This window comes from Penicillium malachiteum, assembly GCF_028827825.1.
Source record: "Penicillium malachiteum strain IBT 17515 chromosome Unknown utg000001l:1.0-8184562.0:1.0-8186909.0, whole genome shotgun sequence".
Classification (NCBI taxonomy): Eukaryota; Fungi; Ascomycota; class Eurotiomycetes; order Eurotiales; family Aspergillaceae; genus Penicillium; species Penicillium malachiteum.
In genome coordinates this window covers 6196974-6218901 of record NW_026643094.1, presented here as the reverse complement: position 1 = coordinate 6218901, position 21928 = coordinate 6196974, and the positions used below count along the sequence as shown (strand labels likewise).

General features: G+C 46.2%; 9 protein-coding genes across 9 annotated transcripts; 5 read left to right on the top strand and 4 right to left on the bottom strand.

The window, feature by feature from the left end:
* Positions 1-504: 504 nt before the first annotated feature.
* Positions 505-1954, top strand: N7483_002323 (fungal specific transcription factor domain-containing protein; the record flags this gene model as incomplete). The annotated part of the gene is made up of 3 exons (XM_057085760.1): positions 505-924; positions 994-1707; positions 1769-1954. 3 exons carry the CDS (start codon positions 505-507, stop codon positions 1952-1954), a joined length of 1320 nt encoding a protein of 439 aa, XP_056951909.1.
* Positions 1955-2016: 62 nt separating this feature from the next.
* On the bottom strand, positions 2017-3327 carry N7483_002322 (FAD-dependent oxidoreductase; the record flags this gene model as incomplete). Its single annotated transcript, XM_057085759.1, has 1 exon — positions 2017-3327. The coding sequence occupies one exon, from the start codon at positions 3325-3327 to the stop codon at positions 2017-2019; it is 1311 nt and encodes a 436-aa protein (XP_056951908.1).
* Positions 3328-3927: 600 nt separating this feature from the next.
* On the top strand, positions 3928-4382 carry N7483_002321 (uncharacterized protein; the record flags this gene model as incomplete). Its single annotated transcript, XM_057085758.1, has 2 exons — positions 3928-3987; positions 4191-4382. The coding sequence occupies 2 exons, from the start codon at positions 3928-3930 to the stop codon at positions 4380-4382; spliced, it is 252 nt and encodes an 83-aa protein (XP_056951907.1).
* Positions 4383-5366: 984 nt separating this feature from the next.
* N7483_002320 (Major facilitator superfamily domain general substrate transporter) lies at positions 5367-6917 on the bottom strand (the record flags this gene model as incomplete). The annotated part of the gene is made up of 1 exon (XM_057085757.1): positions 5367-6917. The coding sequence occupies one exon, from the start codon at positions 6915-6917 to the stop codon at positions 5367-5369; it is 1551 nt and encodes a 516-aa protein (XP_056951906.1).
* A 393-nt stretch (positions 6918-7310) lies between these two features.
* On the top strand, positions 7311-11624 carry N7483_002319 (uncharacterized protein; the record flags this gene model as incomplete). Its single annotated transcript, XM_057085756.1, has 7 exons — positions 7311-7356; positions 7419-8274; positions 8326-8424; positions 8481-9910; positions 9975-10160; positions 10217-11423; positions 11489-11624. The coding sequence occupies 7 exons, from the start codon at positions 7311-7313 to the stop codon at positions 11622-11624; spliced, it is 3960 nt and encodes a 1319-aa protein (XP_056951905.1).
* Positions 11625-12574: 950 nt separating this feature from the next.
* N7483_002318 (uncharacterized protein) lies at positions 12575-13941 on the top strand (the record flags this gene model as incomplete). The annotated part of the gene is made up of 4 exons (XM_057085755.1): positions 12575-12604; positions 12820-13099; positions 13533-13763; positions 13820-13941. 4 exons carry the CDS (start codon positions 12575-12577, stop codon positions 13939-13941), a joined length of 663 nt encoding a protein of 220 aa, XP_056951904.1.
* Positions 13924-14748, bottom strand: N7483_002317 (uncharacterized protein; the record flags this gene model as incomplete). Its single annotated transcript, XM_057085754.1, has 1 exon — positions 13924-14748. One exon carries the CDS (start codon positions 14746-14748, stop codon positions 13924-13926), a length of 825 nt encoding a protein of 274 aa, XP_056951903.1.
* Positions 14749-15525: 777 nt separating this feature from the next.
* On the bottom strand, positions 15526-16884 carry N7483_002316 (wax synthase family protein; the record flags this gene model as incomplete). Its single annotated transcript, XM_057085753.1, has 1 exon — positions 15526-16884. The coding sequence occupies one exon, from the start codon at positions 16882-16884 to the stop codon at positions 15526-15528; it is 1359 nt and encodes a 452-aa protein (XP_056951902.1).
* Positions 16885-17279: 395 nt separating this feature from the next.
* On the top strand, positions 17280-20109 carry N7483_002315 (DEAD/DEAH box helicase; the record flags this gene model as incomplete). Its single annotated transcript, XM_057085752.1, has 2 exons — positions 17280-17723; positions 17776-20109. 2 exons carry the CDS (start codon positions 17280-17282, stop codon positions 20107-20109), a joined length of 2778 nt encoding a protein of 925 aa, XP_056951901.1.
* Positions 20110-21928: the final 1819 nt, after the last annotated feature.

The window sequence follows — 21928 nt, the reverse complement described above, 5'->3', positions numbered from 1 at the left end:
AAAGTGGAGATGTTATCTTCCCCGCAAATACTGCTTCTCCTTATCAGCCTCGGATCTTTCTCTTGAGATTCAACCATTTTCTTCAAAAAATTCAACTCATCATGGTTATATCAAGAGTTCGTACAGGCTGCTGGGCTTGTCGAGCAAGGCGCATAAAATGCGATGGTAGTTGCCTCTTCTTTACATTCTAGAACTTATTCTAATCGTGAGTGCGCAGAACATCACCCTGTTTGCAATCGGTGTAACCGAAATAATAGCCCCTGTGGGTACGGAGTTCGACTAACATGGCACGAGGAATCGCTAGCTCGAGGAATCTGTCATGGCAGGGCCGGAGTATGGTCAAAGCGAGAGAAAGGCCAGCCTGAGAAAGTATCTCAATGCGAACTTGAAGCCGACTCGGAGGAATCGCGCCAGAGCCGACATGGAAGAGCTATCCATTGCAAACGAAGATGGATATTCCTCAACACATTGGAGAGGGATCTGCAAATATATTTTGATGGGATCATGACCCAGGAAGAAGGGGAAGAAACACATGCGGCTTTGCATAGAAGCAGTGCATGCTCATTGACGCCTGGATTGAGCAACATCCCTGCTGGCGGCCGACGGTTAGATTATGACCCGGCACTACTGTCTTACTTTGAGCAGATTATATGCAGTAGCTGCACACTTGTCGATAATGCGCATTATAATCCTTACCGATACTTGATCCTCCCCATGGCGTTGGAGTCGGAGGGACTTTACCACGCGACATTGGCGCAGGCAGCCAATACTCTTCGACTTTCCGACCCTCAATACAGGCTTGCCGCTTTGGAGCATCATCATCGGGCGCTGAACTACCTTCGGGAACTTCTGAAACTATCTTATTGGGCCGATAAGGAGCTAGATGAAATGTTAGGACTAGTCCTCATGCTGTATTGGTTTGATGTATGCCACTTACCTCTCAACGTACATTCCTTCTTTGTTTAATCAACTCAAACACTTACCACTCTTCAGATCTCTGATAATAGCAGACCATCATGGGTTACACATCTCAAAGGATTCCAGGACTTGATCCAGACCCGCCAACAAAGACCGGGACGTTCAGCACATAGCCAAGAATTAACGTGTTTCTTCAGCCGCTATTTTGCGTTCCACCTAGTTCTAGCCAGAACAGCATTTCAAATGAACTCTTTGCCTTCCTACCAGGACTCAACTATCCCGGGCAAATACTTGGATTCTCCAGATACGATCGATACATACATGGGATTCACTCATTCTCTTCTTCTTTTGATAAATGAAGTTGCGGACCTTGCTGGTATTCCAGACGACGCTTCTTCAATAGTAAAAGCCATGGATGTTTATCAGTTGAAGAAGCGTATTGAGACTATCGACCAAAAACCTCCGATAGAATTCATCAGTCCCGATACCGAATGCGCCGCAATAGCCGAGGCAAACCGCCTTGGTGCACTTCTTCTGCTTCATGAAATTTGCTCCTCAAAGTCTGGACAACCAGATTATTCTTATCTCCCATCATTCAATCCAGATGAGAAAGATCGCTATGTTGAGCAGATCCTGCAACTCATTTTATCAAAGAAAGCAAATATGATGCGCACTGCAGCGTTGCCTCTATGGCCTCTCTTTTTGGCGGGATGCTGTACTCGAAATGAAGAAGAGCGAGTGACTGTGTTGAAAATTTTTGAGGAAGTTGAAAGCATTCGTCGGTTCGGAGTAAGTCATCCTATCCGTATCTGTGAGACGCCAGTTTGGCCGCTAATTTATCACCCTCTAGAATGTCGCACCCGCTTTGGAAGTAGTCCAAATGGTTTGGCGGCAGAAAGACCTGGCGGTACAGGATGAGAGAAAAAGGTTTAAGAATGGCCACCCACGCAATGGAAAGGATTCTTTGAAGAGTGCTCGTTTCTCATGGGAATATGCTATGACTATGCTGGGTGGATGGAAAGTCAGTTTAACTTGATTGAAATGAATGAATGAATGAATCGATTTATGAAGCGCGACTCATTATCTATTCCGGACCCTCTAATCATATAGGTATAACAATTTTGATGACTGCTTCCCTTCACGCACTTGTCTATCTTTCCAACCGGTCAGATCAGCTAATTCTAGCTCTGGATCCATATGTGCAAGGTTCTTCGTTTCAAAATTCTGGCCAGCGCGCCATTGCCATTTTTCCACCGTTTCAGCATCAAGCTTCCCTTCTAGAAGATCTACAACATACTTCCCAATAATCGGAAGAAATTTAAATCCATGGGCTGAGCCACCGGTTGCTAAAAACAGTTGCTTGTGACCAGGGTGGGGAGTAACAAGAAAATGACGGTCTGCCGTGTCCGCATCCCAACATAGTCGAGTATAGCAAAAAGGTCGGTCCGCCAGTTCAGGGAAGACACGGCGCAGATTCCGACGCATCGTAGCCTCAATTTCGAGCGGGAGTCCATCTGGCGGGCTTTGCACAAAAGTATGAGGGATTGATGTTGTGATAGCCGAGTTTTTGTCAGTCTGGTGATTGGTGACAAATTGACTGTGTGCTAATTTGAAGACACCGTCTTCTTTGGGAGGAAAGAAATAGCCAAGCTCAAGATTATCCATGATAGGCATCGCAGCATAGTGCTTTGTCTCAGCTGGTGTAAGCTGGATATGTGCAACACCATGACCTTTCGCTGTCAATTGGCCTTGCAAGTCGATTAGAGAAGGAGTCCATGCGCCAGTTGCAATGATGACCAAATCTGCATCATGACGCGCTCCATCAGCGCAGATCACGCCTTTGCATTCCTGGGAAATCTCATCAAAGATCAATTTCCTTGCATAGCCCTTGTCTCCGGAAATATATTCCACACCCTGTTGTTGGGCAACCCTGGCCATTTGTTCCAGGGCTTGACCTGCAGCCGCCCAGCCCGCTGTTGGATTCCAAATGTTGACATTCCAGCCGTCTAACAGGCCCTTGACAACCGGAAAACGCGAACGAATTTGCTCCGGAGTAAGTCTCTCTAGACCCTGGACTCCAAGTTTCTTGCACGTGTCGATCGACCCCTCAACAAATGGTATAGAAAGGTTGGCGGCACTTAAGATCCAGCCAGGAACATGATAAAGGCCACGGAACATAGGCCAAGAGCGCCATGCAGCAATTGATTCAATGCCGAGTCGCGCATAGAGTGGCTCATTATAATCACTGCGAATGATCTTGCTGATATCGGTCGCTGCAGCCTCACAAGACGGCGGTGGGTATCTATCAAGCACGCGAATAGAGATGTAGCCTCGTTGAGAAAGGTGGTAAGCAGTCGAGGTTCCAAAACACCCTCCTCCGACGATAAGAATGCGTGTGTCTTTGTTCATTTTTGAGGATTGAAGGTTTTCTAGATTAGCCTATCTGTGACGAGTGATAGAAAAAAGTATGCTCTTTAGCTGAGTTATCGGGTGGCGCCGGTATCATATTTATCATGATGATTTCGCTCATATGGTGACTCGTTTCGAGCTTCCTCAGGCACTGATGCGGAGTTCATAAATGCTCTCTTCCGAGTTCTGAGGGCTAAGAGTCCGAAGTTCGGAACTGATACAGATTTTCACTGAAAGACTGCATCAAACCCGGGAGGAATATCAAAATGTTTCATTTGACAGTAATTTTATGCGTAGAATAGCTATCTCGCTATTACCTTCCTTCAAGGTTGTCTTATCACCCCTCTTCTCGGAGGGCGGCCGATGCGGCTTCTGTCCCGATCTAAAGCGACCACACGGCCAAACCCCATGTTCCCATAATAAATTTTGACCATCTAGCTCACCTGACTAGTAATAGTAGTTGCTTTATGATGATATAAAAACTTTACTTGTACTCCATATAGGTATCCTTATACCTGATTCATATAGTGTGTAAACCTCAATTCTAGCCATAATATAAGTCAGCTATAAATTACCAAACTAGTCATACGGTCTCACACCATGGCAGAATACCAAGATACTACCATAGCTACCCACCACATTGGGCAGTTCTTTCTACAAGTATGACTAATTCCCAAAGAATTCCCTAATTACTCACAAATCTAACCTATATAGGGTGGGTAGGGCATCGGGGCATACAATCCTCTTAAAACCTACCAAACCGGGTAGAAAAAAAACCTTAAAGCCTGGAAAAAACGCGAAGCAAAAGAAAAAAAGGAAAGAGTCGCGACAAACGGACTGCTGAGAAGAGAGAACTTACAGAGGCTGAGAAGGAGAAGACCATGGGTCCGAAGGATGCTATGAATAATCTGCAGGATGGAGCCAAGTCTCCACAGACTCCAAACAAGAACCAGCAGACTGGAGCTACCAGTATGGAGACTACAAGCAAGAAAATCCAGAAGGCTCAGCAAAAGGCTGTCAGAAAGGCCGATATCACTCGCAAAGGCTCAGCCTGAGAAAAGAGGTATCCTTGCTGAAGAAACTGATGATTTCAGTAAGTACCCTCCCTGCTTTCTACCCTGTGGCGCACAGCAAACTATATGTTACTCGGCTGGTTGGACACTAGTTGTCCTCCTTCCGACGTGATATAGAGCAAGTATTATTAGGCAATATAACTAACCTAAAATGTCCAACTAACTAACTAGTGATTGAGACTGGCCTAGGTGTTCAGGCAGACGCCCTCGCAAGCGTATTAGATGCTTCCAAAAAGAAATGGCTCGCCTGGGACGTGCCTTAGGAAAAGAACTAAAGGGCAAGCTACAAAAAGCAGCAGATGCAAAACAAGGCGACAATCGCAACCTTAGAGAGTCCAGCCACAACCTCTGAGACTCTGACTATAACCTGCAAGATCATGGACAATAATCCCAGGATTTTCACTGAGTCCACCATCAAAAGAACCAAGATGAAAAAGGTCGCGGTAAAGAAAGCCACTCAAAAAGCGGAACAGGTGCGACAAGAAATTGAGCCTGGTCAACGAGGGGTGTTGCTTGAGTCAGAAGACCTAGGTAAGTCACTTCCCTTCCTGAGTGACATACAACAAGTATCATTGGACAATAGAACTAATTTTAAGTGGAGTGATAGATGGAGGCCTCCGGATTGGGTCCCATAAGGAGCAGAGAGAGAGGCGCGAAGAGCCCAGCTTGATGCTGAGGCCAATATGGACCTCATCAATTACTCGCATGAGATGGATGATGTGGAAATGCAGCAGCATCAGTCTTCTTATATAATTAGTATAGTTATTGGCATTTACATTCATCAACATTTGAATACTTGATGAGATTCAACGATACTCGAAGTTGAAATTGACACTATTGACGAAAATGACCTCAGGAGATATAATTAATATAGATTAGGACTATCTTGCAGAGATTAAACATTGAAATATCAAGACTTCCAAGGCTTGCTAAAATCGAACCGTCTTCAAGTTACCAAAATCTTAACTAATATGTATACCTAAACGAGCTCTTCTCCTTATCAGTAAGATCAGAGAAGGGAGTTTCCTCTGATGTTTCAGCATTCAAATGTCGCCCATCCATTCGATCCCGACGATGATTCTCCTGTCGACAAAGAAACCCATAAGCAATGATGGATGCCATTGCCACGACCAGACAAGCTAATAGACCTTCGTAGCCATTGGAGTAGGATGGGGCATCATTAGATCGGAAGACCTGTGGTCCGATAATATTGCCGGTACAATAAGCCAAAAAGAAGAGAGCATTCATCGTAAGCTTCTTGGAGTGCCCACTGGTATTCGCCATTGGGAGCGACGTTGAGAGCACATAGGGACCCCAGTATGTGTAAAAGACATAGTAAGCTGCTAGTAAGCCATGTTTATTCTCTCTCGGAAGTTTCCACATGAGAACTGCACACACAATTGGGACTAGGTCTGCGATGGCAATAATTGCACAGCGTGAGTTGGGGATATGGGCTGTGATAACTCCTAGCAGAATCTGCCAGACAGTTGCGAGTACACCTGTCGGAATGCCCAGAACCGTGGTGATCAGACTGGAGTACCCAAGACCAGAGACGATAATTGACGAGAAAGTGACTAGTCCTCCATTGGGAATGTTTTGAGCCAAAGAAAATAGAAATAACAGCCAAGTCTTAGGATCAAGGAGACATTCGCGAACTTGATACCACTTGATTGTTTTGTCTTCCATTCCAGTATTGTTGGTCTTGACGCGTTCAAGGCAGACAAATTTCTCTCGGTCTGAAAAATACCAGCATTGAACGGGTGAATCAGGAAGAAAAACGTAGAGAAATCCAGCCCATAGGAAGGAGAATGCTCCGAGGACAAGAAATAGCAGTCGCCAAGGGGCTATCGTCGTGTTTGTTTGACCGATGCCGTAACTGACCAAGCCGGCAAAGACAGAGGAGAGTTGATTGAAGTAAAAAGCAACACGAAGAGGCTGCTCATTTGTTTTCCACCACATGACTGTCAAAATGCTAGAAATGGGGAATGCTGAGGCTTCCAGCATGCCCATGATAAATCGAACAGTAGCCAGGCCCGCAAAATTCTGAGTGGACGCAGTCAACATCATCATGATTGCCCATCCAGCAACCATACCAACGTAGAGCTTAGCTACTGGTAGACGTTGAATGAGCAACGCAGAGGGGTATTCGAATACAAGGTATCCAAAATAGAAGATCGAGCCAACCCATGAGTACTCATTGCCAGTCAAATGTGTGTCTGTTTTCATGCCGTAAATCGCTGCATTGGAGATAATGACCTTGTCGATAGCAGCCAGAACAACAGTCACCATGATCATTGGGATGATTATCAGATCGATTTTCCATAGTACGCGACGAGCCTCAGATTCACTAATGGGCTCCGCTGTGATTGCGGTATCAAGCTGTGCCAGAAATTGAGCAGCGACATCTTTTCCGTCACTGCGATCCTGAGACTCAATAATGTCTCCAACTTGGTATTTTTCGTGGTTGAGAGAATCCTCTCGGATAGGAGTTGCAGGGGCCTCTTTATCGGACACCATATTAACGTCCAATTGAGGGCTATGAGTATGAGGTGTCGGATTCAAATGTTTTATAATATGCAAAAACCCTGAAAGATACCAAGGTATAAATGCTTTTTCATTCCCATATACTGAATTTATTACTAGACTAACAAAGGTTTATCTTAGTATCCAGGGTGTGTGTATGTGCTTGAGGCAGGTTAGAGCGAGCACTGATAAGACTTCTCCGCATCTTCTTCCCCTTCAAAAATGTTTCCCCTCACGTCGGAGTCTACCCGATTCACCCGATTCACCCACTAGATCTTACAAGGATCCGATCTTCCGGTTTTTATGACCAGTTTATGATAAAAGGAGAACAAATTCCTCATAGAGGGATGACCGTATTTGACGAAACGCACAGGAATTCCCGATAAGATGTCTCCTCACAAGTTAGATTGCCCAAGCATCAATATCGCCATTGGTAAGAACATACTCTATGTTGAATCTCGAATCATTTTGACTCTCCATCTAATTGTTAGATAGATCGGGGTGGTACATTTACGGATTGCCTTGGTATTATTGAAGGTCGCGATGAGGAGATCGTTGTCAAACTACTCTCTCAAGACCCATCGAACTATGCCGATGCACCAATTGAAGGTATCCGTCGCATCCTCGAGCAAGCGACCGGCAAATCATTTCCTCGAGACCAACAACTGAACATGTGTGACTTTTCCAATGTCAGTATTCGCATGGGTACAACAGTAGCGACAAATGCTTTACTTGAACGGAAAGGAGAGCGCCATGCTCTTCTAATCACGAAAGGGTTCAAAAATGCTATGCAAATAGGCAATCAGTCTCGTCCAAAACTATTCGCTCTCAATATTCAACGTCCAGATGTGTTATATGAGGATGTTGTTGAAGTTGACGAGCGAGTCACAGTTGAGGACTACCAACAAAACCCAACACCAGATAAAGAGAGGCTCGAACGTGCCTTGGAGTCTGATTCTCGTCTGACGCGTGGTGTTAGTGGTGAGATTATTCGTGTACTGGAGCCACTCAATGAATCTAGTACACGAAGCAGCCTTCAGAAGCTTTATGATAGTGGCTATCGATCAATTGCTGTTTGTTTGGTGCATTCATACACCTTCCAGGATCATGAATTGTTCATCGAGCGCATAGCGAAGGAGATCGGATTCACACAAATTTCTTTGTCCAATCAACTCCTTCCAATGATCAAAATGACTTCGCGTGGTGCATCTGCCACAGCAGATGCCTATTTGACTCCTGTCATCCAACGCTATATCGAGGGTTTCCGGGCAGGGTTCAAAGACGGGTTGCGCTCGGCCGACACTCGCTGCGAATTTATGCAGAGCGATGGAGGCTTAGCAAACTTTGAGAAGTACGAATAGCTTTTATGTGAAGCTTTTATGAACTCAGCTAACAGATTCAGGTTTACCGGTCTTCGTGCCATTCTATCCGGTCCTGCTGGTGGTGTTGTAGGATATGCGGGAACGTCTTTTGATGAAAGCGAGAGGAAGCCTGTAATTGGGTAAGAAATCAAAACAGCGCACAAAATTCCTTAGCTTCATGGGCTAACAGATTTAGCTTCGATATGGGAGGCACCAGTACAGATGTCTCCCGATATGATGGGAAGCTCGAACACACCTTCGAAAACACCATTTCAGGCATTACAGTCATGGCACCGCAGCTAGACATCAACACCGTTGCTGCAGGGGGAGGAAGTATTCTCTTCTACCGCCATGGTCTTTTTGTTGTTGGTCCAGAGTCAGCGGCAGCTCATCCCGGCCCTGCATGCTACCGAAAAAATGGGCCCCTAACAGTGACTGATGCCAATTTGTTCCTTGGCCGTCTTCTGCCTGACTATTTCCCCAAGATATTTGGACCAAACGAGAATGAGCCGCTTGATGTCGAAGTGACTCGACAGAAGTTCACTGAACTTGCAAAGCAAATCAATGAGGAAACTGGCCAGAACAAGTCCCCAGAAGAAATAGCTCTTGGCTTCATTCAGGTGGCAAATGAGTCTATGGCCAAACCTATCCGCGCACTGACTGAAGCTCGTGGATTCGAGACATCTGCACATAATTTGGCTTGCTTTGGCGGTGCAGGAGGCCAGCATGCTTGCGCTATTGCCTCGTCACTATCTATTGGGACAGTAATTATTCACCAGTACTCATCAATCTTATCTGCATATGGCATGGCCCTGGCAGACGTTGTCCATGAAGCCCAAGAACCTGCATCGGGCGTTCTAGATGAGATTTCTATGAAGAGTATTGCTCAGAGGATCGATGCTTTGAAAGATAAAGTGACCACTGCTCTTGGCACTGATGGCATTGAAGAGACACAGATTCAACATGAAGTTTATCTTAATCTTCGTTATCAGGGTACCGACAATACTCTGATGGTCTTAGAGCCAGAGCATGGGGACTTCCTTGCAGAATTTGTGAAAGAGCACCAGCGTGAATTTTCTTTCACATTCCCAGGTTGCAACATTCTTGTGGAAAATATCCGCGTTCGCGGTGTTGGTAAAGCCACTTCTGCCGTTCCGGAAGCTCCCCAGAAAGAGATCAAATCTCTCGACATCCAGCCTGTAGGCTCGGAAAAACAAGATGATTCTTCATCTGTGTACTTTGCCAGTGTTGGTCATATGACTACGCCAATCTTCTTTCTCAGCAATCTTAAGCCAGGGAACTTTATCCAAGGGCCTGCAATGATTATTGATAACACCCAAACCATTGTGGTAGAACCCAATGCGACCGCGAAAATACTTTCGCGACATGTTATTCTTGATGTTCAATCATCAAACAAACAGACAGACGATGCGACTGTTGTTGATCCCATAAAACTCTCCATCTTTGGCCATCGCTTCATGTCGGTCGCAGATCAGATGGCGAGAAGGTTTCAAAAAACATCCGTATCAACAAATATCAAAGAACGTCTCGATTTCTCTTGTGCTGTCTTCTCGCCGGACGGAAAGCTAGTTGCAAATGCGCCAAACGTCCCTGTTCATTTAGGCAGTAAGTCAAATCTCCCATATGTATGTCACCTGATCAGAAATAACTAACATTTGAAATCATATAGGCATGGAATATGCTGTGAGATATCAGCATGAACAGTATGGTGGCGACTTGAAACCTGGAGATCATATCCTAACCAATCACCCTCTCGCCGGAGGTACACATCTTCCCGATATCACGATCATCACTCCCGTTTGGGACAAAGATGGGAAGCGTACAATATTCTATGTTGCTTCGCGCGGACATCATGGTAAGTAGTCCAACAGCCAGTCCTCGATCTTGTGTTCGGCTACTGACAAATGACAGCTGAGATTGGTGGTATCGCGCCTGGCTCTATGCCATCAGATAGCAAAATGCTTTATGAAGAAGGTGCCATGACCATGGGCTTCAAGGTAGTATCGCAAGGCCGATTTGACGAAGATATTGTTCGAAAGTTTCTTTATGAGGATCCAGCCTCTTATCCCAATTGTAGTGGCACCCGCACCTACAATGACAACGTTTCCGACCTCAAAGCGGCAATCAGTGCGAACCACAAAGGCGCACAACTTCTCGAGGCCCTGGTACAAGAAAACACATTAGAAGTTGTCCACTTCTATATGGATGCTATCAAACTCAATGCAGAGGTCGCCGTCCGGGAGCTTCTTGAATCGATTGGTCGTCAGAATCCAGGCAAGCCGCTCCAATTTTCCGATTTCATGGATGATGGCACCGAGATCAAGTTAGAGATTCGCATCAACACCGAGGATGGATCTGCAGACTTTGATTTCACAGGAACGGGTCGCGAGACTTTCAATTGTCTCAATGCACCAAAGGCGATCGCCCATTCTGCAATTATCTACAGCTTGCGAGCCTTGATCGATGTAGACATCCCTCTGAACCAAGGTTGTCTGGCACCGATCAATGTGATCATTCCTCCTGGCACATTGCTGAATCCATCGGGACACGCAGCTGTCTGCGCAGGAAACCCAATTACCTCTCAACGTATCACTGATGTTGTTCTCGGTGCATTCAGGGCCTGTGCTGCCTCGCAGGGATGTTGCAATATTATCTCCTTTGGTATGGGTGGTGTAGACTCCAAGACAGGAAAGGAAATCCCTGGATTTGGAGTTGGTGAGACCATTTGCGGAGGTTCCGGAGCTGGTCCATCATGGCATGGAACATCAGGAGTGCATGTCCATATGACAAATACGCGGATCACGGACGCTGAGGTCTATGAACTACGATACCCTGTGATCCTGCGACAGTTCTCGATTCGTCAGGGCTCTGGTGGTCGGGGTCAATTCCGGGGTGGTGATGGTGTTATCCGAGAACTCGAATTTCGAATGCCACTTTCTGTGTCCATATTAAGCGAGCGCCGTGTCTATCGCCCTTATGGGCTGGCAGGTGGAGAGCATGGTCAGGCTGGACTGAACTTGTATCTGAAGCATGAATTGAATGGAGATGAGCGAATGATAAACATTGGCGGGAAAATGGAATTGGAAGTCCAGCCTGGTGATCGGATCCTGATTCATACGTGAGTTTCTACCAATTTCCCCGACTTATTAAGGAGTTTATTGAACTGATTTTTGAAAATTAAAGACCTGGTGGTGGTGGCTGGGGCTTTCCATCAAATGAAGATGCAGCGCTACATACCAGAAAATATCCTGGTAACACAGTTTTTCAGCCTCGAGGTAGTGTGCACACCTTCAACTCTATGGCTGAAGCAGCGCAATAGGGCATTCAACTCACAGTGTCTATCGCATCAGGTTTCAATGATTCCAAAAGTTGGAGTTATCCTTAAGTTGAGCCTTGAAAGGGAAGCATGAGTCCTGGATTTAGGTTAAACAAGTTAAGATTGTGACCTCAGGCTTTGATCGTATCATGATAGGAAATATTTCAGGATTCAAATTCCAGAATCTAGACAGGGAACATTGAAATAGATGATTATGTTTCTTTTGCGAATCTTCCTTATCCTGATATCAATTATTCTAGAAGGTCCCGATTCAAGTTGTTTTTAAGGACTCGGATCTTCTAGTATTTATATGGACCTCCTTTACTACTTGGGTTCCTGCACTTTTAATCACTGCCGATTATGATATTAGTTTGGTCTACCTGCAGGCCTGTATGCGAGGAGAGCCTACATCCTATCCCTGTAGGTACCAGTTTCCTTTATCCAACAATATAACAGCTAACCTTCCGTGCCCGGTAACCCTCCAGCTAACCCTGTAGGTAGCCCGCAGGTACATACATACAAAGAAGGGTCGGTCACCACCTGGCAGTTACCTGTAGGCTACTGACTGAGTACTTGAGTATGTGAACCTGGCTGTCTGAGGGGATGTGAACACAACTGGGCACATGGCAGTCATGGTACTTACAAGTTAATCCGATTAAGATGATATGAGGTGTTCATTGAACCGAGCTTCCTGACCAACCTTGGAGGAACTTGAGTGCTGTGGACATACCTTTCCCAATTTTGCTGCTATATGGTGCCGCGCGAAGTACGGCGTGAGGAATTGTCCTGATATTTTTATGGAAGCTCTTGATTTCCTAAAGAGAGTTTCCAAAAGGGTTACCCCCATGAAAAATTTTCGATCTTCCACAATCATCAGCTTTCCATCAGATTGCTAGCAAAATCCATCAAAATCCGATCAAATTATCATCACAAACAGCTGGATTCCCTCCACAATGGCCAAAACTCATCCTCCCGGCTTTATGGTAAATCCCACACCAAGCCCTACTTAAGTCCCGATTCCTAACTAACTCCCGTGCCCTGTCCCTAGGCCTGCTTAATCCACCTACATGGGTCCCACAACAGCCGAATGCCGAGATGCTGCGGTAATTACACATCATATCAGCCAAGCCTTTCTTGACGTATAATTAATTCCCAAAAAATTCCCTAATTAGTCATAAATCTAACCTATATAGGGTAGGCAGGGGTATCGGGCCCTACAATCCTCATAAAATGCACTAAACCGGGTGGAAAAAACTCAAAGCCCGGAAAGAACGTAAAGAAAAACAAAAAGAGAAAAGAAAAACGGACCGCTGAGAAGAAGGACCTTACAGAGGCCGAGAAAGAGAAGACCAAGGGTCCAAAGGATGCCATGAATAATCCGCAGGATGGAACCAAGGCTTCACAGACTACAAGCAAGAACCAGCAGACTGGAGCTACCAGCGTGGAAACCCAGACAGAAAAAATTGAAGAAGGCCAAGGTAAGCCCGCCAGAATGGCTGAGATTGCTTACTAAAAAGTTAAGCCAAACTAGGAAGAGTATAACTTACTAAGGTCCTCTGTTTCTACTAGCATCCCTTATAGACCAGGCTTAATAGCCTATCCAGAAGTCTTAGCCTTTTGCCAGCTTTCTTGTTAGTTTTGCAGTTGGCCTTGGAGGGCTTTGTAGGGGTTTATGAGATATAAAGTGATATACAAAGTAAGAGACAGAGTAAGATAAAAGTAAGAGATAACTAAAGTATTAGAGTAGTTAGTACATCACATCACACACTTCCTGTTTACTAATGAGGGAGAATATAACATATGCAAAGGCATACGTCCATCATCAGATCCTCCATCCATTCTAAGAAAAGCCCCAAAAAGCAGTAGATACAAACCCAAACAAGGCGATGCTCACAGCTTCTAAGACTCCAGCCACAATCACTAAGAGTCCCATAACCCCCGCCGCAATCCTAGAGAGTCCGGGCATAACCCACAAGACCATGCACAAAAATGCAAACGATGTCACCGAGTCCACTGGCAAAATCACCAAGATGGAGAAAGCCGCGGCGAAGGAAGCCGGCCAAAATGCCGAGAGATCGCGCCAGGAGACCTTGCCTCCTAGACGAGGCAATTTAATGAACAATGAAGATGGGGAGGGCCTGAGTAAGTACATACACCACATATGCTATCCAGTAATAGAAACTAATATACAATTATAGTAATCGATACAAGTTTTGGGACCGCGAAGAAGGATGATGACCTTATTGATTATTCAGATATGGATAGTATCATAATGGAGAAGTGGTATTTTTATAGTATTATTTCAAGTATGCTGCTCTAATTGGCTCAATCCAGACGAGTCCTGATCAGGGTGCGACTTCACAAAGGAGGCTAATCTCGAAAGAACTGCAATTTCCAACTTGAGCTTCACGGTATAGAAGAAACATTTCAAGACCGTCTGTGTGATAAAAAACCCCATATACTCGAGTATGAGCAATGCAATATCCATAATAATGATAGCGGCATTTATGGTCAAAAGCTGATACATGATATTCGTTTTCCGTTTGGAACGTGTCGGGTATGAATGCAATAGCCTGAGGGTTTGAACAATGAACACTCCCGAGATGATGATCTCTTGCGCGAAGAACACCGTCAATTGTACCTTTTCCCATATATTGAAAAATCTTGTGAACTGCAGATGGCAGACATAGACAGCTCCATATGAGGCGATAATCTGTGGAATTTGCATCGTAATCGAATTGAAGATGATCATTCCTAGGATGCAGTGCAAAACCTTTCGATTCATAACGACGAGATGTAATCGCGAATAAAGGACCAGTGATTGGCCTGTCACCATGACACACCACCCGGCCGTAGAAAGTGTCACGGGCACCCAGATCGGAGCGAGCTCGAAGTATTTTAAGATGAGGCCAAGCGCATCAGGGATAACGCCCAAGGAGGCGGAGATCAACAGACTCCAAAAATATAAGCCATGATAGACGTGGAAGACGGAGAAGACGAGGACTATCAGTTCGAGGGCGCTGTAGAGGGCGCAGCCGAGGAGACTGGCGGTGGAGGCTTGAACGGCGAAGCTGCTACCCGTGTATGCGCCGACTATGCCATCGACGGAGGACGTGCAGTGACTCATCTTGCGCTTGCATGTTCAAGGCATAGACTTCAAGTTCGCGCTGAAGAGAAACTTAGAGAGCAGTTGGGAGAGGAATCATGCGGGGCTGGAGATTTTCCATCCAAGCGGTGAGCACCTGAGGTTGAAATGTCATTCCCGAGGTCCCCTGCCAGTGATGGATGTATCCATGGTTTGGATGCCGGAATAAAGTTTGTCATGCAGCAAGCCACATTAAATCCCATTGGAGCATATTGATCTTGACCGTGTGAACTGTCATGCCTACTAAAGACATAATTGAGCAGCTGAGAGATTAAATTTAGAATTACCTAGTCTCCCATGAAGAAGTTTTATGTACATTACTCGAGACGTCGGGGAATTTGGTGACGGCCACTGGCATGAAGCCCTAGAGATGAATTAAAATTTTAGTTCAAGCTGTTCCAAGGCCCCGGGTAGAACCTTGGAACTGGGTCCCAACTTGAAAGTCTGGGGTAGCCTATCGCAGATCTTATACACCTGCAGTCTAGCTTCCAAAAAACCCCGCGCAATGATTTACCAAGATATACATGGACAATGTCCCTTGTACCTCAAATAAGCCGTATTCCGCTCCCCCAAAATGTTCCATCACTCCAGTATCCAAACCAAGCTCCATCCCAACACCACCAACCCTGACCATTGGCTAGCCCAGAGCCACGAAGGGGGCTAAAAGGAACAGGCTCCATTAACCAGAGTCCACCTCGTGCAAAATCGTCGGCGATGTAAACTCCCGAATACAATAACCAGAAAAAGACAAAGAGACCGTTAGCTGTGCGTCTTAACCATCGCGGCATAGCTTGTAAATGAAGCATTGGGAGGATCACGGTCTTGAAGAACCCCCTCGACAATGATTGCAACGCTTTGTGATATAAAAAACAGAAACGGACCACTAAGAGGTTTAGTATTTGTAAACTGTGTATAACTGCCACATGCATGAACGATGCCACTAAGTGCAAATGCAACTATGAGATATGTGGCACGTTTCACCGCTGCGCTTTTTCTCCAGGAAATTGGATACAAGGAGATGACCCAACGCCCAGGAGAGGTAAATCCGTATCGGAAAAGTTGATGCCACCAGCGACCCCAAGTACCTGCAAGTCCTTGTTCCAAAGTCGGGGCAATAAAAGGACCGAAGCTTTCTGCATATAGCCATGGTTCATCCAAGGGGGCACCCGTTAGCCTTCTTGATGCATTAGGGTACGCTAAAGACAACCCAAGGAAGAAAATCGGATTCAATGAAGTAACGTAATTGAGTGCGACGTAAACACCCATACAGCTGATAAAACAGCGGTAAAAGCGAATACCAAGAGGTATTGATGCAAGGAATATAAACGGAAAGGGAGGTATTGCATCTGCTGTGATGCCTCGGAAATAGGGATCTCTCATCATAACGACTTTCAAAATATCCAGAGTCATATAGGAGATGAGGAATGTTCGGAATGCATTCCGAAGGCAATCCTTTGTAGAAATGTAGGATTCATCCTCTTCCACAGAATAATTGTTCGAGAGGAAACCAGATTTCAGCTGTGCATATACAGTTTGAGGCAATGGGCCGAAACGAGAGGCCCGCCAATTCCATTCGGGGCCACGAAGATTGAACAAGAGCCCTGCACACCACTCAACCCGGTGCAAGAATGTACTTGGGTAGGATTGCCAGCGGAATTGAGCGTGTTGGTTGGAATTGACCTTGTCTGACATGGATATTCTATTATCGGTTTCTCCAATCTGTTTCGACAGTTCATCAATCTCGGCGAGTTTCAAGTTACGCACTGGGTCATTACGCTCAATGCGCTGAAAATCACGCTCAACATCAGAGAACAAGAATAGGGTGGCGGCCCATACAAGCCACCAGGCAGCGATAAGGCCAATCAAATATCCATTTCCACCAAGAAGAGCGCGGTGGTTTCTAAGAAGCTCAAGCGCAAATGCAACCCCGAGTCCGAAGACTAATGGCCGAAGGTACTGGCCACCATGGTGCTTAGGTATAACCAGAGCAACCCAAGGCAGGCAATTGAATAGAATAACCTGGTAAAGAAATACCGGTTTGAAGGTGCCCTGTTGCAACAAAGAGTCTAGCTCAAACTCATTTTTCAGGCTGAGATTTCTTGAAAAGTCATGGGCCATATATGCGGAGAGGGCTCGGCTCGGCTCGGGAGCTTGGATACCCTAAGCACTGACCACGTGCTTATAACCCCTGTATATAGGAGACTCCGCCACTGGCGCTATGAATAATGTAATGATATGTAAAATTGACCTCCCTATATTGACCTGGTCAGCCCTGGAGGGAAGCAAAACTGAATATGAACGAGATTGGGAGAAATGAATGGCGAAAAAGCAAAGCAGCGGGTTCAGGCCGGTTATGTCATGACCACGTGACTACGCGACGCGTTCTAAATTGGGTTTGGGTCTCCACATGGTCAACCATCTTCACGTTACAAAGAATCCTTACATTCCAATGAGATAGGAGCGGAGCAAAAATCCTAGGGACGCCATACAATCTAATTTTTGACTGTCTCAACATGCGGCGGATATCGAAAAAGCGCAAGTCGGAGATAGATTTGACTGAAGAGAGTGATGAAACTCGTCCTGCGAAGACAACCCGAGATACAACATATCTGAGCCCAGAGGATGTCACCACAGGCCAGAGGTTTGGTGAAAACACCGAATTTGTGCCACTCACTCAAGTCCCAGATGCAGACGAAGACGACGCAGATGCTGCCAACATTGCCGAAGAGAATGAAGATGCAGATGAGTCTGTCTCCCGTATGCTTTATGGCACTTTAGATACGAAGATCGTGGGTTGTCGATTTTACAACGGCATTGCCACACCTGGTGAACAGGTGGTACTCAAAAGAGAACCTCGAAATCAGTATGATCGAAATGCTATAAGAGTTGATAACGTCTTGGGTCATCAGATTGGCCATATTGGAAGAAACATGGCTGCAAAGCTAGCACCCTACATGGTATGTACTCTATGCCTTCAATGATATGGAACCTCATCATTGACTACTGCAGGACTCACGAGAGCTTGTTGTTGAGGGTGTTTTGACTGGCGAGAAAAGTTTCTATGACTGTCCTGTTGCATTGCCATTGTACGGAACAAGCCATCCCGCTGAAAGAATATCATTGAAGCAAAAAATGCAAAAGGACCGCCTCCCTATTCGTGAATTCCTGGATGCTGAGCGCCAGGAGCGTAAACGCGCCAAGGAAATTGAGGCTCAAAGGAAGCAGGCCGAGAAACAGGCTCGGGCCATGGCTCTCAAGAGAGCTGCTGCAGGTGCTGATTGGCAGACCAATGATGAAGCACAGTTCGCCAACCTCTCGACACCGACAGGAATAGGTGAAGCCCAGACAAGTTTAGAGGAACTGCTAGACCAAAGCAGCTTTTTCAACCCCAGAGAGATTGGCCAGGTTGTGGAGAATTTTGGACAGAAGGAATCAGATATGGCCAAGATGCCAATGGCTGAAACCCCCGTTGGGATGCTCACGCAATTGTTACCGTACCAAAAGCAAGGGCTTGCATGGATGCTCTCTCGTGAATCTCCTACCCTTCCCTCTCCCGGCTCCGATGATGTCGTTCAGCTGTGGAAAAGCAGTCGCGGAAACAAGTTCACCAACATTGCAACCAACTTCGTCACTTCTACTGCGCCAACTCTAGCAAGCGGTGGAATCCTAGCGGATGACATGGGACTTGGAAAGACGATCCAAATAATTTCTCTCATTCTGGCAAACCCCGCACCTAAAACTCCCGGTTCCAGCAAGGGCACATTGATTCTCGCTCCGGTGGGCGTGATGAGCAATTGGAGGAATCAGATTCAGCAACATTGCCATCCTGAAACCGCACCCCGTGTTTTAATATACCACGGTTCTGGCAAGAAAGAGGCCGCAAATCTGTCAGAGTATGATGTGGTGATCACCAGTTATGGTGCCCTAAGCTCCGAATATCAACCCACTGCCAAGATTCCGCCTAAGAAGGGCATATTTTCCTTACAGTGGCGACGTATTGTCCTTGACGAGGGCCATGTGATACGAAACCCATCTTCCAAGGGTTCGCTGGCCGCTTCCAGCCTGAGGGCAGATTCTCGATGGACTCTTAGTGGTACACCGATCATCAATACCCTGAAAGACCTGTATTCACAAGTACGTTTCCTGAAGCTTACGGGAGGTCTTGAGGATTTGGGGATGTTCAATCGTGTGTTAATTCGCCCACTGAATTGTGGAAATCCCGAGGCCCGTCTACTTCTTGAGGCGTTGATGGGAACTCTGTGCCTCAGACGCCGAAAGGACATGGATTTTATCAACCTCTGTCTACCAAAGCTTACATCCCGCGTTCTCCGGATCAAATTCCATGACCATGAACTTGAAAAATACAGTGCATTCCAATCCGAAGCGAAGGGAACCTTGCTTTCCTTCAAGGACAAACAAGGCAGCGCATCATACTCTAACCTACTTGAGGTTCTTCTGCGTCTCCGACAAACTTGTAATCACTGGGCACTTTGCAAGAAGCGTGTTACCGCGCTTTTGAAGCTGCTAGACGAGAACAAAGTCGTGCCACTCACCCCTGAGAACATGTCAGCGTTGCAGGATATGCTTCAGCTTCAAATCGAAAACCAGGAAGTATGTGCAGTTTGTCTTGACAACTTCGACGAGCCTGTCATCACTGCCTGTACACATTCATTCTGCAAGGGGTGTATCGAAGAAGTCATCGCCAGGCAGCACAAGTGTCCGCTTTGCCGTGCTGATCTTGACGACAATACCATGCTGGTATCCCCTGCTGAAGAATCACAAGAAGATGAGAAGCAGGTTGATGCGGACCCCGACAGCCCTAGCAGTAAAATTGAGGCTTTGGTGAAGGTTTTGACCGCCCAAGGTCAAGCACCCGGCACCAAGACAGTGGTCTTCAGCCAATGGACCTCATTTCTTGATCTCGTGGAGCCTCATCTTGCGAAGTGTGGTATCAAGTTTCTTCGAGTGGATGGCAAGATGAATGCTACAAAACGCGATAACTCCATTAATATCTTCTCCACCCAACCAGAGTACACTGTTCTTCTCGCCAGTCTTAGCGTTTGCAGCGTCGGTCTCAATCTCGTCGCCGCCAATCAAGCCATTCTTGCGGATAGTTGGTGGGCTCCGGCTATTGAGGATCAGGCTGTCGACCGTGTCTACCGACTGGGACAGACACGAGAAACCACTGTCTGGCGTCTCATCATGGAAGACAGTATTGAAGAACGCGTTTTAGATATTCAGGCACGTAAGCGCGAGCTAATGCACGCTGCTTTCAGAGAAACCAAGAAGAAAGCAGAAGATAGAGCAACTCGTGTGGCTGACCTTGAGACCCTTCTGAGCTAGTTCTTGATGGTATCTCCTCCCACATTCCTTTTTAAGCCCCAATTTTCGTTCTTTTGTATCAATTATTTCGTTGTCATCTATTTTATTCAATGCTGTTGCTCAAAAGGATGTCTCTCCTTCCAGATTTTCTCATATTCTTCCAAGGTTGTTTTTTCAAATGGTATCAATTTAGGCTACATTGATGATTGTTCATTTCAATATAAAGTATGAAGTACATGGGTATTTAAACCGTTGGGATATGCGAAGCACTCAAGTAACTAAGCACCGCATCGTAACCAATTTTACATGGAGAGGTGATGCAAAAGAACATCTCCAGGATCTCTCGTACGTGATTGGCTCGCTTAGACTGTCGTGATCCTGATACATGATTGGTTCGCTTGTTCTCAGCCTGGTGATCTTCGCTTAGCAAACACTGATCCTGATCCAGGAGTTCGAAGTACCGAAGCATTGAGTTGCCTGTGATTTTATATGTGGGGCGATGCTTAAATACAACCCGTGTGATCCTGGCTCCTGATTGGCCGACCCCAGATCCACATGTGTGATCCTGGCGCGTTTTCCAGGCCCCACCCCCAGGGTATAAATTCCCCAGGTCTCACTCAGTTTCAAACTTCTTCTTCTTTTTTCCCCAAGACTTTCCCACTTAACATTTCTTCCATCCATCTATCCATCCATGGCCCTGCCACTGCTCAGTCCTTGCATGATTGACGTGTTGCCTGATCACCAACATGTCAACTCAACTTCCAAGGTTCTTGTTGCTCTTTCCACTCTATCATGGCCTGACTTCTTCACATCTTTCTTACCTTGACGCGTCCACGACATGACTTTGTTGACATGACCACTCCCAGTTGACACATTCTGTAAACAACCTTCTCCATCAACATGGCATGGCATTCATCCACATGGTCTGCTATCATGACACATCAACATCATGACACGTCAACACACTGCTGTCAACATGGTCTTCCTTCATCACCATATGATGAACTTCAGTCAACATCATGACACATCACTACACTTCAGTCAACATGACATCCATCATAACCTTGATGAACTTCAGTCAATATCATGTCATGACACGTCAACACACTGCTGTCAACATGACCATCCTTCCACATGGTCTTCCATCATGACCATATCTTCAGTCAACATCATGACATGTCAACACACCTTGGTCAACATGACATCCATCATGACCTTGATGACAAAACCTTCCACATACATCTTGTCTCAACCTTCTTTGAATCTTCATCAACATCTAATGCACCAAACCTTCCTTTGAGACAGTCTCTTGGTCTGATGGATTTTTTTTACTTGGGGGCACGGTGACCAGGTAAGTCCCTATTCCCATTTACCATCCAGGTTACTAACCACCTCCTCAGCCACTTCTCAAGGCTGCATCTGCCTGTGATCATTCGACCTCCCTCCCCGACGCGCTCTCCTCCATTTCAACCCTTCCACAATACAGACCCTAGCACACCCTGCATTGGCGCGCCGGGGAGATGAAACTGCTGTGCTTACCTTCTGTGGCCGTGGCGGGTTTCGCGAGAACCTCAGGACAATCGGCACAGAGAGCTAAGAGAGGAAGAAGCTATGACCGTGGCGGGCCCCGCGAGGCCTCAGGACAATCGGCATAGTGGTCTTCAGGACACACCCTTCATGCACTTCCCACTTTCCACTGCTCTGTTCAGAGTCTCAACAATTCAGATAGTAGCACAACCTGCAGCGCATCTTACGTCGCTGGTGCTTATCTTCTGTGACCGTGGCGGGTTTCGCGAGAACCTCAGGACAATCGGCACAGAGAGCTAAGAGAGGAAGCAGC